Raw genomic sequence first — 12,781 nt, 5'->3', positions numbered from 1 at the left:
CTTCTTCTAATGTGTCCCTTGGCCAGTGGTCTGTTTCTAAAATAACCAATGAAGAGGTTAATACTGGCTAAGAAACCTCTTGTCTCTGGAGCAGGCTGGGCTATTCAAGAGTGGGAGATAGCTGTCCTGCACTCAGGATAACCCTTTATTATTTTTTCTCTAATTCAGCGGAATTCCAGCAGTTGCTTTAGGTAAAGAGAAGAGCAGGTTGGGGATAAGAAGTTCTGCCCATTAGTAGCTTTCACCACATACAAGAAAGAGAGATCTAAGATTTGTAAAGTAACATTTTTGTTCTTGTTTCTATATTGCTGGCAACTTGCCTCTGTATTGTTGTAGGCCTTCCGGCATAGGCCAGCACTGGAAGTCTGTCAAATGCTGTGGATGGACTGTATTCTACCCTTCTATTCTAATGGAACAGGAACATTCTTTATTTCTTTTATGAACTGGAAAACCTGCAAGCCCATACAGCCTATTCGTAACAAGCCCCACAGGAATCTTATTCCTGGACACCAGAATGAGGCAGACAACTATATCATCTGCCTTTATTTTCAGCCAGTTGGTTTACTTACACTTTCTTCCAAAACCCGTGCTACATGTTAAGCTTTTATGAATTTGACATATAAGAAATGAAACCCTACCGAACAGCCTAGAAATGTTATTTTCTCTGCAATAGCCAGAGTCTGCATATTCTTGTACCACAATGAGAAGTTTTAAGTCGTGTAGCATCTTTCATTTCTGGGCCAAAGAAGTTATTGCTGCAGCCAGCATCCACATTCCTTAGATGAGAAAATTGCTGTTTGGTCATTCCATTAGATCAAAATGGCAAGTTGTGGGGAGGCTTGAATAGGGCATATTCTCTCTCTCTCTCTCTCTCTCTCTCTCTCTCTCTCTCTCTCTCTCTTCAAAAACATCTGGCCAGAATATGGATGCCAGAGGGCATTCCCTTCATAAGTGGAAAAATGTTCCCTTGTTACCAAAATCACGTTAACAATAAATTGGAATTTATAATTGGCTTTTAATAGTTCAATTTCTTAACTTTAGCCATTAAAAATGTGCAGATAATATATCATAATATATTTAATCTTCACTCATGCTTGCACCTTCAGTCACTGTGAGGTAACGTAACATACGTTTTACATGAGGTCTATCTGAGCTAATCTTCCTTAGCAAGGTAACTTTTTAAAAATTAGTGTAACCATATACAGTAGATGGTTACATTTGATAGAATAATCCACAGAGCTTTTGTATAACAGATCAACAAGCAGTATCCTGGATATTTGTGGTTTTGTTTTTTCATTCCTGTATAAACTTTTCTGCCTGTCCTTCTTGGTAGACATTGGAACGAGACCAAATAATAATGTTGGTCTTTCTGAACTTAGCACAAAGAGTTCAGTTTCAGCATTGTCCAGAAAAGTTTCCTTTGCTTTTGTTTTGTATCACCTCAGAAAGCCCAGTCTTGTTTCGATAGCCAACACTCTGCCTGCCCAAGTAAAATAAACACATGAAGCCGCTGGATAGAAAGGCTCAGAGTCTGCCAACACTTGAAGAAACTGGCACTTAGGGAATTATTTTGTAATTTGGGGTTTAGGAGGCATTGGCTAGGTATCTGGCCAAAGTTTGCCCACTGGACTAATAAAATAAAATAAAATAACTCTTTCCATCCATAACTCTTTAGACGCTGCTTTCCTTTTGACTGGGGCAGCTAATAAGACTTCTTGAATGATGGAGCAAGATGACCTGAAATAATACAGAAAACTGCAGTTTTCATTAAATCAGTTATGAATGAGATAAAGGATATTTGCAGTTTAGATTGATTTTGAATCTTCTCGTAGATTGTCCTGCAAACTCTTCTATCCTGGAACTATTTCACTAAAGAAATTGCTGTCTCAAAGCTGCTCTTATTTCAACTGAATTTCTTTCATCTGTGCAATGTGTGTGTGTGTGTTGTCTACAAGATTTCATAGTAAAGCCTGCACTGAGATATAATTCAGAATACCTCCTCTCTTTTTAATTAACTGAACTGGTTTAGAAGAATTTTTAAGTATCATCTTTCTGAATAAGCCCCCGAAGTATTAAATTTCCATGGGGAATTAGTATTTGAGCAATAGTCCTCATCCCCTTTATGTGACGTTGCTCAATTCCAGTCCAGCCCCATTCATGCTATGTACAACAGGTTGAAGTTTTCTGGTAGACATCAGAACTGTTGCTTTCCTTAAGTCCTTGGGGCTATCTCTGTGCCATAGTGTCAGGACATGGTCTGGGTAAAACTTGAAGCCAACATTCTGTGGGTTTGAATAAGCAATTTAATCATGTCTGGAAAGAGGAAGGTGAGATGCTTGTATACATTGTTAAGGAGTTGCATTTATACGCTGTAGACAGAACTTTCTCTTCTTATTTGCTTGCTTGGGAATCAAATTGATTTGCACTGTTCTCAAGCCAGAACAGTAAGGCTCAAAGGCATAGTAGCCTTCAATAATGCAAACTTGATTCCTTGTTTCCCTTGTATGATTACATATTTCGCAGACAGAAAATTCTGTTTCAGTGAATGTACAAATTACACAAGTCTTCTACTTATTTGAGCATGAGATTGAGAATAGTGTTGTATTCGTTGCATTCTGCTTTCACCAGTTCACTATGTTGTTAATAACATATGTCCATACAACCCCAAAATCTCTGCATGTTGACCTACAGCAATTCACAGGTTTATGTTCAAGGAAATGGCCAATTTGAACCCAAAACATATTTCTGCTATATTACAATTCACCATTTTGGTTTGCCTAAGCTAATAGTTGAGAACCCCTGGATTTTACTTTCTGAAGGAGTTTAAGTTGTTTATAAAACATTAGGCTGGGAGAAAAGTAATATTGAAATTTGTATTTGTGATAGAGAGCATCCAAAATATAGTCTGTATCACTAACCAGAGCACCAAATTTGTTGGCATTGGTAGAAACGGCATATGTAAATTATGATCAGCTTGAGTGTTTGTTCTATGTATTTTGTTTGTTTGTTTTTGTTATTTGCATGTTGGTAAGTCAATAAAATGCCAAACAAGTTTTCTTTATGTCTGTAACTCCTCAGAATTATAATTATGCCTGTAGCAATATATTAATAGATGGTTTGGAAAGCTTTGAGCTTGAAACTATTTGAGTTTCTTTGCTAAGTAACAGCAAGTCAATGAAACTGAACTGCAGGAGTTTCTGAAAGCTTTGTTATGTTTCATGGAAAATAACACATTTAAATTTTTTTCTTTCGCTGTGTGAAATGATATATTCATATATGTCAACACAGATCCTGTACCATGCAAATAAAAAGTCAACATGTAGTACATATATCCTGTATTATATAATGCAGTAGATGCATGTGGCAGACATGTGAGTTACTTTCTAATTTCCAGAGAGCTAGCAGTCAAAAAGAAATCTATATATACTCTATAGCTCGGTCATGAACATTTTTGTGGCTTGAAGAAAGAACAGTAGTTTTGGCTGAATAGACATGTTGCACAAAGGTTCATCACTTGGAATGGAAGGAAGCTCTAAACAAATTACAGAAAGCTTTACTTGTTTTCTTAGCAGTTTCCCTCCCTGTTCATTACAGTGCCAGGCCCTAAACTATAGTGCAGTAATTATCTATTGGTGTATATAATATGTGTTATTCTGTATCATTACCTCTTTTGCATAAAGAATATATTGTGCGCAAACTGTTAAAATTGTTCTGTTTTCAACCAGTCACATAGACATTGTCACTGTAAAATAACTTGCCTAATTCTGTTTTAATAGGATTTGGTCAATACTGGACTCTGCACTTTTTTCTTTTTCATTGCATCTGTTGTACTTGCTGCTCTAAACCATAACAAAGGAGCAGAAATTGCAGCTGTGGTAAGAAACAATGTTAATTTATTTTCATTAGTTTATAGGAAAGATAACTGGTTAACTTGTATCCTTTTCACAGTGCTAAACAGCATTGCATGTTTTGCTCAACTTTCTTTTTCTGAAGATTAATCATTTCCTGCTTTTTTTTTTTAGTCGGCTTGCAAGCAGTGAGGAGGCTATTAATAGGATGTTAACTTTGACGTGCTAGTCTAGTCAATAGTTTGCAACAGTGGTGAAACCTGCAACTCCAAGTAGACAGTGCTATGCCATAAATCACCAATATTGCCTAGCAGTGTCCTATGCCCATCATCCCCATAAGCATATATGCAAATGGGTCTGTCCACTGCTGGCTCCTCCCAAGCCCAATGACATGCAGTTCTTGGCCTTCCACTCACCAGTTTCAGGGGAAAAAATTTGCTCTAGATAATAAAGGAAAACTCTCCACCCCCAAATGACAGTGTCTTGTAGCACCTTAAAGATTAACAAATCTATGATTGGATAATTTTTCATCAGCTGCATGGGAAAGGCTTTTATTCTATCTAGCATGACATCAGCTCATCAACCATTTTCCAATGCTTAAATGACTGTCCTGTTGTTATAAGTGGAAGCAGTTGGGGTATATGGATTCCTTAACTTAGGTCTCTAGAGAAGTCCTATTAGTAATTTTCAGGTGCTGTGCCTTATTGTCTTATCAATGGATCTCCCTTTATTAAAGGTACCAGCAGGATAGACAGTTCCAAAAAGGCAAGCAGTTAATTACCTAATCAACAAAATGAAGAGACTTAATATGTCTGGCTTGTTTTTAAAGAACTTTGAAGTAGCATGAAGGATAAATGTACGCTATGTAATTATAATTGAAGGTATAAGATCAACACACAGAAAAGCCAACAATCGGCTGCAATATTTCTGTATAAAACTACTAAATTCTTAATCACTTCAATAAAATGTCATTCTTTTTCTTTTTTCTTTTTTGTTTAGATATTTGGTTTTCTGGCAACTGCAGTTTATGCTGTGAATTTATTTTTAGCTGTTAAAAATTGGAGAATTAACAGCCGACAACAAAACACAAGGCAGACCAGTGATTATATGCGCGCTCGGACAGAATCCAGAGAAGTGGATCATCGCCCAGAGATTCAGCGTCTGGATGGGTGAAAATCTCATGCAAAATGGGATTTCCCAGAAGAAGTAAAATAAAAGCCTGCAGACTTTTTTTTTTTTTAAAAAAAATAAATGTTCACTTTTATAGGAAAAGGAGGAGCATGTGGTGGCCGTGAGCATTTGCATGTACAAAGAGAGAAAGAGAGAGAGGACTTGAGAAATTATTGGCATGAAGGCCATAATTGCGGAACTTTTCAAATGAAGATACTTGTCCATAAATGTGGTAAATGAAGAGAAGGATACATTAGAGTGAAGAATTGTCTTGGTGCACAGTACTTTGAGTTAGCAGAGTCAGAGAGAAGATTGGTATTCAGTCTACATTCCCACCATCCAGTAGAAATATGATAGTCAGAACTGGCAAAAGATTGTTCTTTTGAAAATGGAGTTTCCAACCGTAGACATAGTGCATCAGGGAAAGAGATAGCAATAACATAAATCAGGTATTGAGTTACACAGCCACTGTGTATGTTCCCTTAACTAGATTCCCTAATTAACTTTAGTTCTCACACTCCTACAGTTCCACTGTGTATCTATAACAGCCATTCACGCCAGTTCGAGGATTGACTGGTGGAAAATAAGCTTTCTGCTAAACAGAAAACACAAAGCCCACTCCATTTGTGACCACAACCAGGTATGAACTGGGATGTAACACCTCAAAACACTACACATTGATTTCCTTTTCCACTTTACAAGGGAATAATGTGAAGTTGGTATTGAGCCTCTCTGTTCCTCTTACATTCAACCATAGGAAAACCGATTGTGGTCAGGGTTGTTTTGTGTTGAGTTCATATCCATACTGCAATATTCCTAAAACTATATACAGTGGTACCTCGGTTTTCGAACGTAATCCATTCCGGAAGACCGTTCGAGTTCTGAAACGTTTGAAAACCAAAAACTCAGTAGCTGACAGCTAGGCCTCAGGATCTTGCACTCAGCAGAAGCCGCGTGGCATATTTGACTTCCAAGGCGTGTTTGAAAACCGAAGCATTTACGGCGTTCGAAAACCGAAATGTTCATCAATAGATATACCACTGTAATTACATACCCTGAGAGTGTGTGTCTGACTTCAAATTTTGATTACCCAGATTGCTCTGCATTATTTTCTGAATTAGAATCTTTTTATGAATTTTGCTAAAGTTATCTGAATAGTAAGGATTTTTTAGGCATGAGAGCAGATCTACAAAATGTTTGAATAATTGTCCACAGATGAAGACTTATTTTGCCGAGTAGCATTTATGTGGTTCATTTAGTTTACATACCATTCTATATAATTCCGGTTTCCCCTCAATCTTCCCAGCAGTGTTTCATGGGGAAAGTAATGTACTCTGTGGGTAGGGGATTTGGAACCAGTCATTAGAATCTCTCTTTAGCTTCTTGCTTCATGCTTCTTGCATCTGTTGTTTAGGTCAGCCACAAAATGAGTATATAATATCAGTAATTCTTCTCAATATGTTTCCATTATGATGATGAACAGTTATCAGTGGAGGTACACTTATTCCTGGGACAGTTGTGTATGCACCTTGAAAGCTAGGAAGCAGAATTGTGAATGTCTGTTGAATGTCACTGATTGTAGAGCGTGAGAGTCCCCATTTTTATATATGTTGACCATGTTGCATGATATTGGTGAGCCCTCTAATCTTCTGGATCCTAAAAGCATATTTAAGCCTTTAAGATCCTTTATTTTTCCTAACACTTGAAATAAATGTTAAAATAAAAGTAAAAATTAGTAAAAATAAAAGTAAAAATTGGGACTGTCCAAGGCTGTGTAGGATCTCAACACCAGCTGCTGGGGTGAGATTCAGTATCCTAAGAATGCATTGACTTCCATTTTTCAAAAAAGCTATTTTGAACTCCCTGAGGCGGTGGAGTTAAGCCTGAAAATTGTGGGCTGTCCCTGGAGTGGCTGGAGGGAAATCCAGTCCTCTGCATAGGTCCTGTTGTCAGCAGAAACAGTATAAGATATGCCAGTCACTTGACTTATTAGTCATGTGCAGAGCTATATTTTAGTAATAATCCCAGAACCTTTTGAAAGCATATAAACTTCTACTTTTTGAATGGGAACTTTATTTAAAGTTGTGTAATGCAAGAGTACTCTGCTTATTTCCATGGCTGATTTCCTCAAATAACAAGGGTATATTCTGATTTCTGCCCAATTTGTTAAAAATAAGAAAAAGAACTCAAGCTACCAGAAAACCATTTTTTTGTTCTAGTGGTATTTTTTGGGACCAAAGAATAGCTATACATTTTTAGATTGGAGACACATTTGTAATTTGAAAGGGATAGGTTTGGTGTGATGGTACATATTTAATATAAAAAGATTGTATATTTTATGGTATGCTTTGACAATATGCTCCAATGAAATGCAGGCATTCCTGAAGCACAGACTGCTTGGACACACATTTAAGAACATTTTTGTTCTGAATTTCCCCTGCAGTGTCCCTGATACTATGACGAGGCTTTCTTTTTAGGATTTTATTTGATTTTGGGGGGAAGAGAGGGGAGTATTAGACGCAGAAGCAGTGATCCCAATAATTATGCACATAGATCCATATTTTCAAGTCCTTTGACCTTGCACTGCTTGAATAGCAAATCATCAAGCTGCTTGACAAACGGTTTTTGAAACTGAGTGGAGTTTCAAGAGCAATTTGTAATATGACCTGCTAGTGAGGGAGTCTGACATTAAGATCCCATTGGCAGTGATGAGAGCTCTCTAGTTTTTTGTCCAGAGTACATAAGTTAAAACTAGGCAGTACTCCCCTGCTTGCTCAGCTCACTAACCCCCCCCTCTCTGTCCCTCGGTTTTCCTTTCCAGGATCACAACCTCTCCCCCTGCCTGCTTAATTTTTCACCTCAGCGTGCCCCCTCCCCAGTTTTCTCTGTCTTTCTCAACTGCCAGACAAAGCCTCTGTTAGTGCCAGAGAAAAGAGCTTCCCCTTGGCAGGTCATAGCAGCATCTTCCCAACTCACATCCTCTTCCTAAGGTGATCCATTCAGACTCTGAGATGAAATTCTGCAAGGGCTGACATCCAAGTCACTGCTCAGCCCATGTGCCTCTTGCACACCTTAGCGACTTGGACTGCCATCACAGTGTGACATCAGACCAGTACAAATATATAGAGAGATAGGAAAACGAGATGACAATGATATCTGAAGAACTTGCAGATAAAAACTGGACATTTTCTTTCAAGTTTGCAAACATTATTCAACTTGTTGCATTATTCTGAAAGTGCTTGCTTAAGGGCAAACTGATTCAGCTGCACAAGCCTTGTGCACTATGAGATTTGTTTGCTTGTTTTCATTTCCAGCCAAGTTTAGCTTAAGTTGAAAGCAAGTTTCTTAATGCCATGTGAGTCGCAGTTCTGTTTGGGAGTGTGAGTATGATCTATACAAAGATGACTCTTGATTGAATGTTTACAGGATTTAAAGTTGTGGTAGAGAACAGGGATACTTGATATTGCCTTAGAGATCTAGTGTCCTTTTCATAGCCTATGTATGCTATCCAGCGAAGTCATATTGATAGCAGACCTGTTGAAATAAATGGATTTAAGTACATTGATTTCAGTGGGTATACTATGAGTATGACTAAATTCAGTATCACCACAACTTAAGATTTTAAGTAATAAAATGCAGCAAGCGACAGTGTCTGAGTGACTGTCATATGTATGTATATTCTAGTACAGCAATTTATTGTATTTTTCACTCCATTATGCATATGTGCTCACCTGTCCAGCTAAATGTTGTGATCTTTATGGTGCTGGGAGTATCCACTGATGTAAGAGATTAACCATGTATACCTTGATTAGCTCTCTGTAGATTCAATAGAGAATCAGATTTTGTGTTCCTTCCAAGATGGATTCATTTGCCCTAGTAGGAATGGTTCACTCCCTATTATGTTGTTTCAAAAGCATAACTGAACCTGTGTCCAAAACAAAATAATCCACTTTATAAAGTGTGATATTATTTGGAACCTGGTTTATGTGTATGTTAATCACTCATCTGGGATAGTGCCTGCCTTAATCTGTCCTGGAAGGGTGGCTGAATTCCTTTTAGTAGTTGATAGTATCTGAATAACTCTTTCGCACGCCTTTTGGACCACATCAGTCGTTTCTCTCCCCTCGCCCCTGCTTTTACCCATTTTAAGTATGCATCATTTTAAACTTGGCAAAAGCAGGTTTTTTTATGCATAGTTTGTACAGTAGCCTTGATTCTTATATTTATATTATAGGACTTTGTGATTTCAATATTGAGTTAATTTCTTCCCTATGATTTTCTTGGAAAGTTAGTCAATCTGTTTTAAAGCTTGCTGTCAGCCTTTGTTTTGTAGTTAATTATGAAGACGTAAGTACCCAAGGCAACATGTAGATATTTTTGGAGTTTAAACTTCTATAGTTAGGGCTGGTCCCTACAGCTGTGCTAATATCCTCTAGGTGAAAAGCAAAAGGGTGGGATCTACTTTTTAAAAAACAGCTGCAGATGATTTTGTAAAATACAGTACACTGCTGTTGCAGTTCAATTCAAATGTCTTGAGAGGCACAGAAATAGATGGTTTGAAGGAAATATCTGATTCCTTTTTTCTATACATTCCACCGATCTTTTACTCTGGAGTTGTCCTGTTCAAGAGTGCAAGGCTGTTCTGAAGCAAAAGACTTAGATTGTAACTTTTTAAAATGTCCTTCACTTGCAAAGATGTAATATGAAATCTCTCAATTCTTGAAGTGGGCCTTTTGGTAAGACAGGAGTCATGAGCTCTGCCAACAAGCCATGTTTAATGTGGCTTAGGCTGCAATCATATACCTACGGACATGGGCGTAAGCTCCATTTAACTCAGTGAGACACTTTTGAGTACACATGTTTATAGCTTGAATTGTCTGTTATGGGGAGGCTAATCACTTTTGTGTGCCACAGACACTTTCTATTGCCGTCTGAGGACTTATTTGTCTACACATTTCAGTAAAACTAGATGGAGCCTGACACTTCCAGGGCCAGTAGACACTACAACATCTTAGTTTTCATTGTTGCCTTTCAATACTTTCTTCATTTGTCCAGTGTTTCAGACTTGAATGTGTATTGGTATTTCCCTTGTTGCATGTTATGAACACCTAGGGCACTCCTGCACTGCCGTTAGTGCACCTTTTGGTGAAAGTTTGCAGGGGGAGAATGCATATATTTGTTATCAGATTTAGTGACTCTTGGATAGCTCCTATTCACCTAGACACCCTGGAATAATTGATGCACTTAAGTTGTCTTCTGTGGACAAATTTCGCATCTGCATTATTGCGGATGGAATCTATTTGTATATATTGAAGTTTAAGTAACTGATATACCAATATTGAAAAGGTAAGCTGTATATTTATTATTCATAGTATCATCCCAGTTTGGATTAGAGACGTTGACACTTGTTATGCCTTTTCATATCTGTTGACGAATAAGACAGTCTCACCTAGGGTGCCTTTGTGTGCGTGTGTGTGTGCGTGCTCAGTCAAATTAAGATCCTACACACAAACACTATTTTTGTAACCATGAATGGCTAATAAATTGTAGTTTCTGTAAGCTTCTGTTAAATACCAGCCTTAATGAAATAACAAGGCTTCTTTTTGGAATATGCACTTAAGTACTCTGCTTTCCAGTTGGACTTGAAAGGTATGCTCCAATTGTGCTGTCATGTCCAAAATAAAGTTTTTTTTAAGGAAGTATAGGCGCTTTGAAGACCCCAATTAATCTACGTAGAAAGTAAAATTGGTTAGTGGTGGAACCAATTTGAAATTGGCAGTAAAGGAGTGATACACAGTTTATGTGCCAACCCAAGGCAGGACATTGAAAGTAGCACTAGTGGGTGAACTGGTCATTTTCCCTCCTTCTAAAGCAGTTTCAAATATGTAGTAAGGTTGCATTTCCACACATCTTGCTTTTTAAGGGACTGCCTATGAAATCCAGTAAACTTGAGCTAGACATGCAAATTCAAACCCCAAGTAATGGCAATCTGTGTCTCAGTTCCCCTACCATTGACTGATGCTGTGTCACAAACCAAAACTCTGGTGACCAAAAACATTGTTGCATTTTGTGATATTTCTTGTTCAGTATGAGATTTGTGACCATAGAAGCCTGTCTTTTGGAACTCAAAATTTTAGTTTGCTTTCATATATTAAGTTATCTAGTATGTGAAATACTCTTTGTTTTAAAATCAGAAAGTTGCTATTAACTTTTTGCTTATAAATGTTTAATTTAATGCAAATTGTGGGCTTCTCAAATGGTTGCAGAAGAATCTTTTGGTTAACTCAGGAGTTGAATCGGTCAATTCCTGAATTAGGTAGAATGGATCCAGTTTTCTTTTTGGTAGCATGCAGCTGCCCTTAATTCTCTTGATTTATTGGGTACTGTGAAATAACTCAGACATTCCAGCTAAGTACAGAAGAGAGTTAAGAGAACCCATTGCTTGGTATACAGCACACTAAACACTCTTGGAAGCAAGTCCCAAGGATTTAAATGTTCTTACTTCCAAATAACTGTGGTTAGTCATGTGCCTAGAGTACAATACCAAGCACACTCTGAACAAACAATAATAATTGAAATGCTTGGGACTTAACTTACAGTAAATGTGCTTAAGAACAGAGGTTAGAAAGTTGCTCCAGTTGCCATCTTGTTGCAGTCACTACAGGCTTTGCTGTAGACTTCAGAAGAAAGTGGCTTTCATCCTACCTAGGCCTTCAATGTTTTATTCTGACATGTAGATCAGTCAGTTTCCTTAGATGCTTTCACTGCAAATCACAGCACCTTTACACTAACAAAAGAGATTTGCACCATAATTATATTACTTTGCTCTGCATTCAGATGACGACTTCTGCCTTCCTGGTTTAGCAGCAAAAAATATTTAACTTGGGTATGCAGGAAGCTTTCCTGTGCACAGACCCCCTTTGGTTCCATATGTGCAGAATCCTGTATGTGCTGTGAAACCTTTCCAAAATTTAGTTCAACTGGTCCTGAAATCATTATGGAGACAAGTGATAGCTGTATGCCATGCACTTCCTTTTAATTTGCAATATTAGTATACATTTTATAAATTTCAAGATGGATTGTAGTAATGATTTTTTACTTTTCTTGTGATACTGAATGCAATCACTAAAGCGCTGCTTGATCTTGTCCGTTTTAAAATTTATTCTTAAGCGGTGTACTTCTGTAAGTTTTGCTTTGTATATTGGCATGACTTTTTATTGGTAATTTACAGTTTAATGTGGCTGCCTTGTTTTGATCAATGCTAATATTTCCTCTGTTCTTTTTGATACACCAAGATACTGAGCTCTACAAAAAATAATCTCATGGTACATGTCTGTTTTCATAGTGTTTTTTAAAAATCTGTATTTTTGTATGTAGAGAAAACCATAGGTTTTCTGAATCCTAATCTTGTATGAAATCATCGTAAAGGATTTGTTTAATAAATGGATAGGAGCAACTTGTGCCATCCTTTGTCTTATTCCTCAAATGACATATCACTTTAATCCACCTCCAAGTGAGTTGTTGAATAGTTTAATGATGCTGAGAACTTTTACCATTCAGGCAAAATTGACTAAAAGCAATGGCCATTGATTCATTTTTTGCGTAAGTATCAATGAAGTCCAAGGGACTGTACAAAACCCACGAGGAGCATAAGTGCAGCTCTTCAAATCTGCAACAGTGTCACAAACAAAGTTGCAATGGTGACAGAGGCTGGGAGATGAACACAGAACACCCCACCTCCGGTGGCTATTCATGACCCCATG

At 37.5% G+C, this 12,781-nt stretch overlaps 1 protein-coding gene across 1 annotated transcript in view; it reads left to right on the top strand.

Moving 5' to 3' along the window:
• The window catches only part of CMTM4 (CKLF like MARVEL transmembrane domain containing 4), a 37,057-nt gene extending 24,583 nt beyond the window's left edge, over window positions 1-12,474 (top strand). Inside the window, exons 3-4 of the mRNA XM_081018467.1 lie at window positions 3,777-3,875; window positions 4,848-12,474. Of these exons, the coding sequence (XP_080874593.1) occupies window positions 3,777-3,875; window positions 4,848-5,021 (273 nt within the window). The 3' untranslated portion in view covers window positions 5,022-12,474. The remainder of the gene's footprint in view (window positions 1-3,776; window positions 3,876-4,847) is intronic.
• The last annotated feature ends 307 nt before the right edge of the window (window positions 12,475-12,781 follow it).

This window comes from Podarcis pityusensis (genome assembly GCF_964106645.2).
Source record: "Podarcis pityusensis genome assembly, chromosome: 8".
Lineage (NCBI taxonomy): Eukaryota > Metazoa > Chordata > Lepidosauria > Squamata > Lacertidae > Podarcis > Podarcis pityusensis.
The sequence above is the reverse complement of the archived record's forward strand: the minus strand, read 5'-3'. Positions and strand labels throughout refer to the sequence as shown.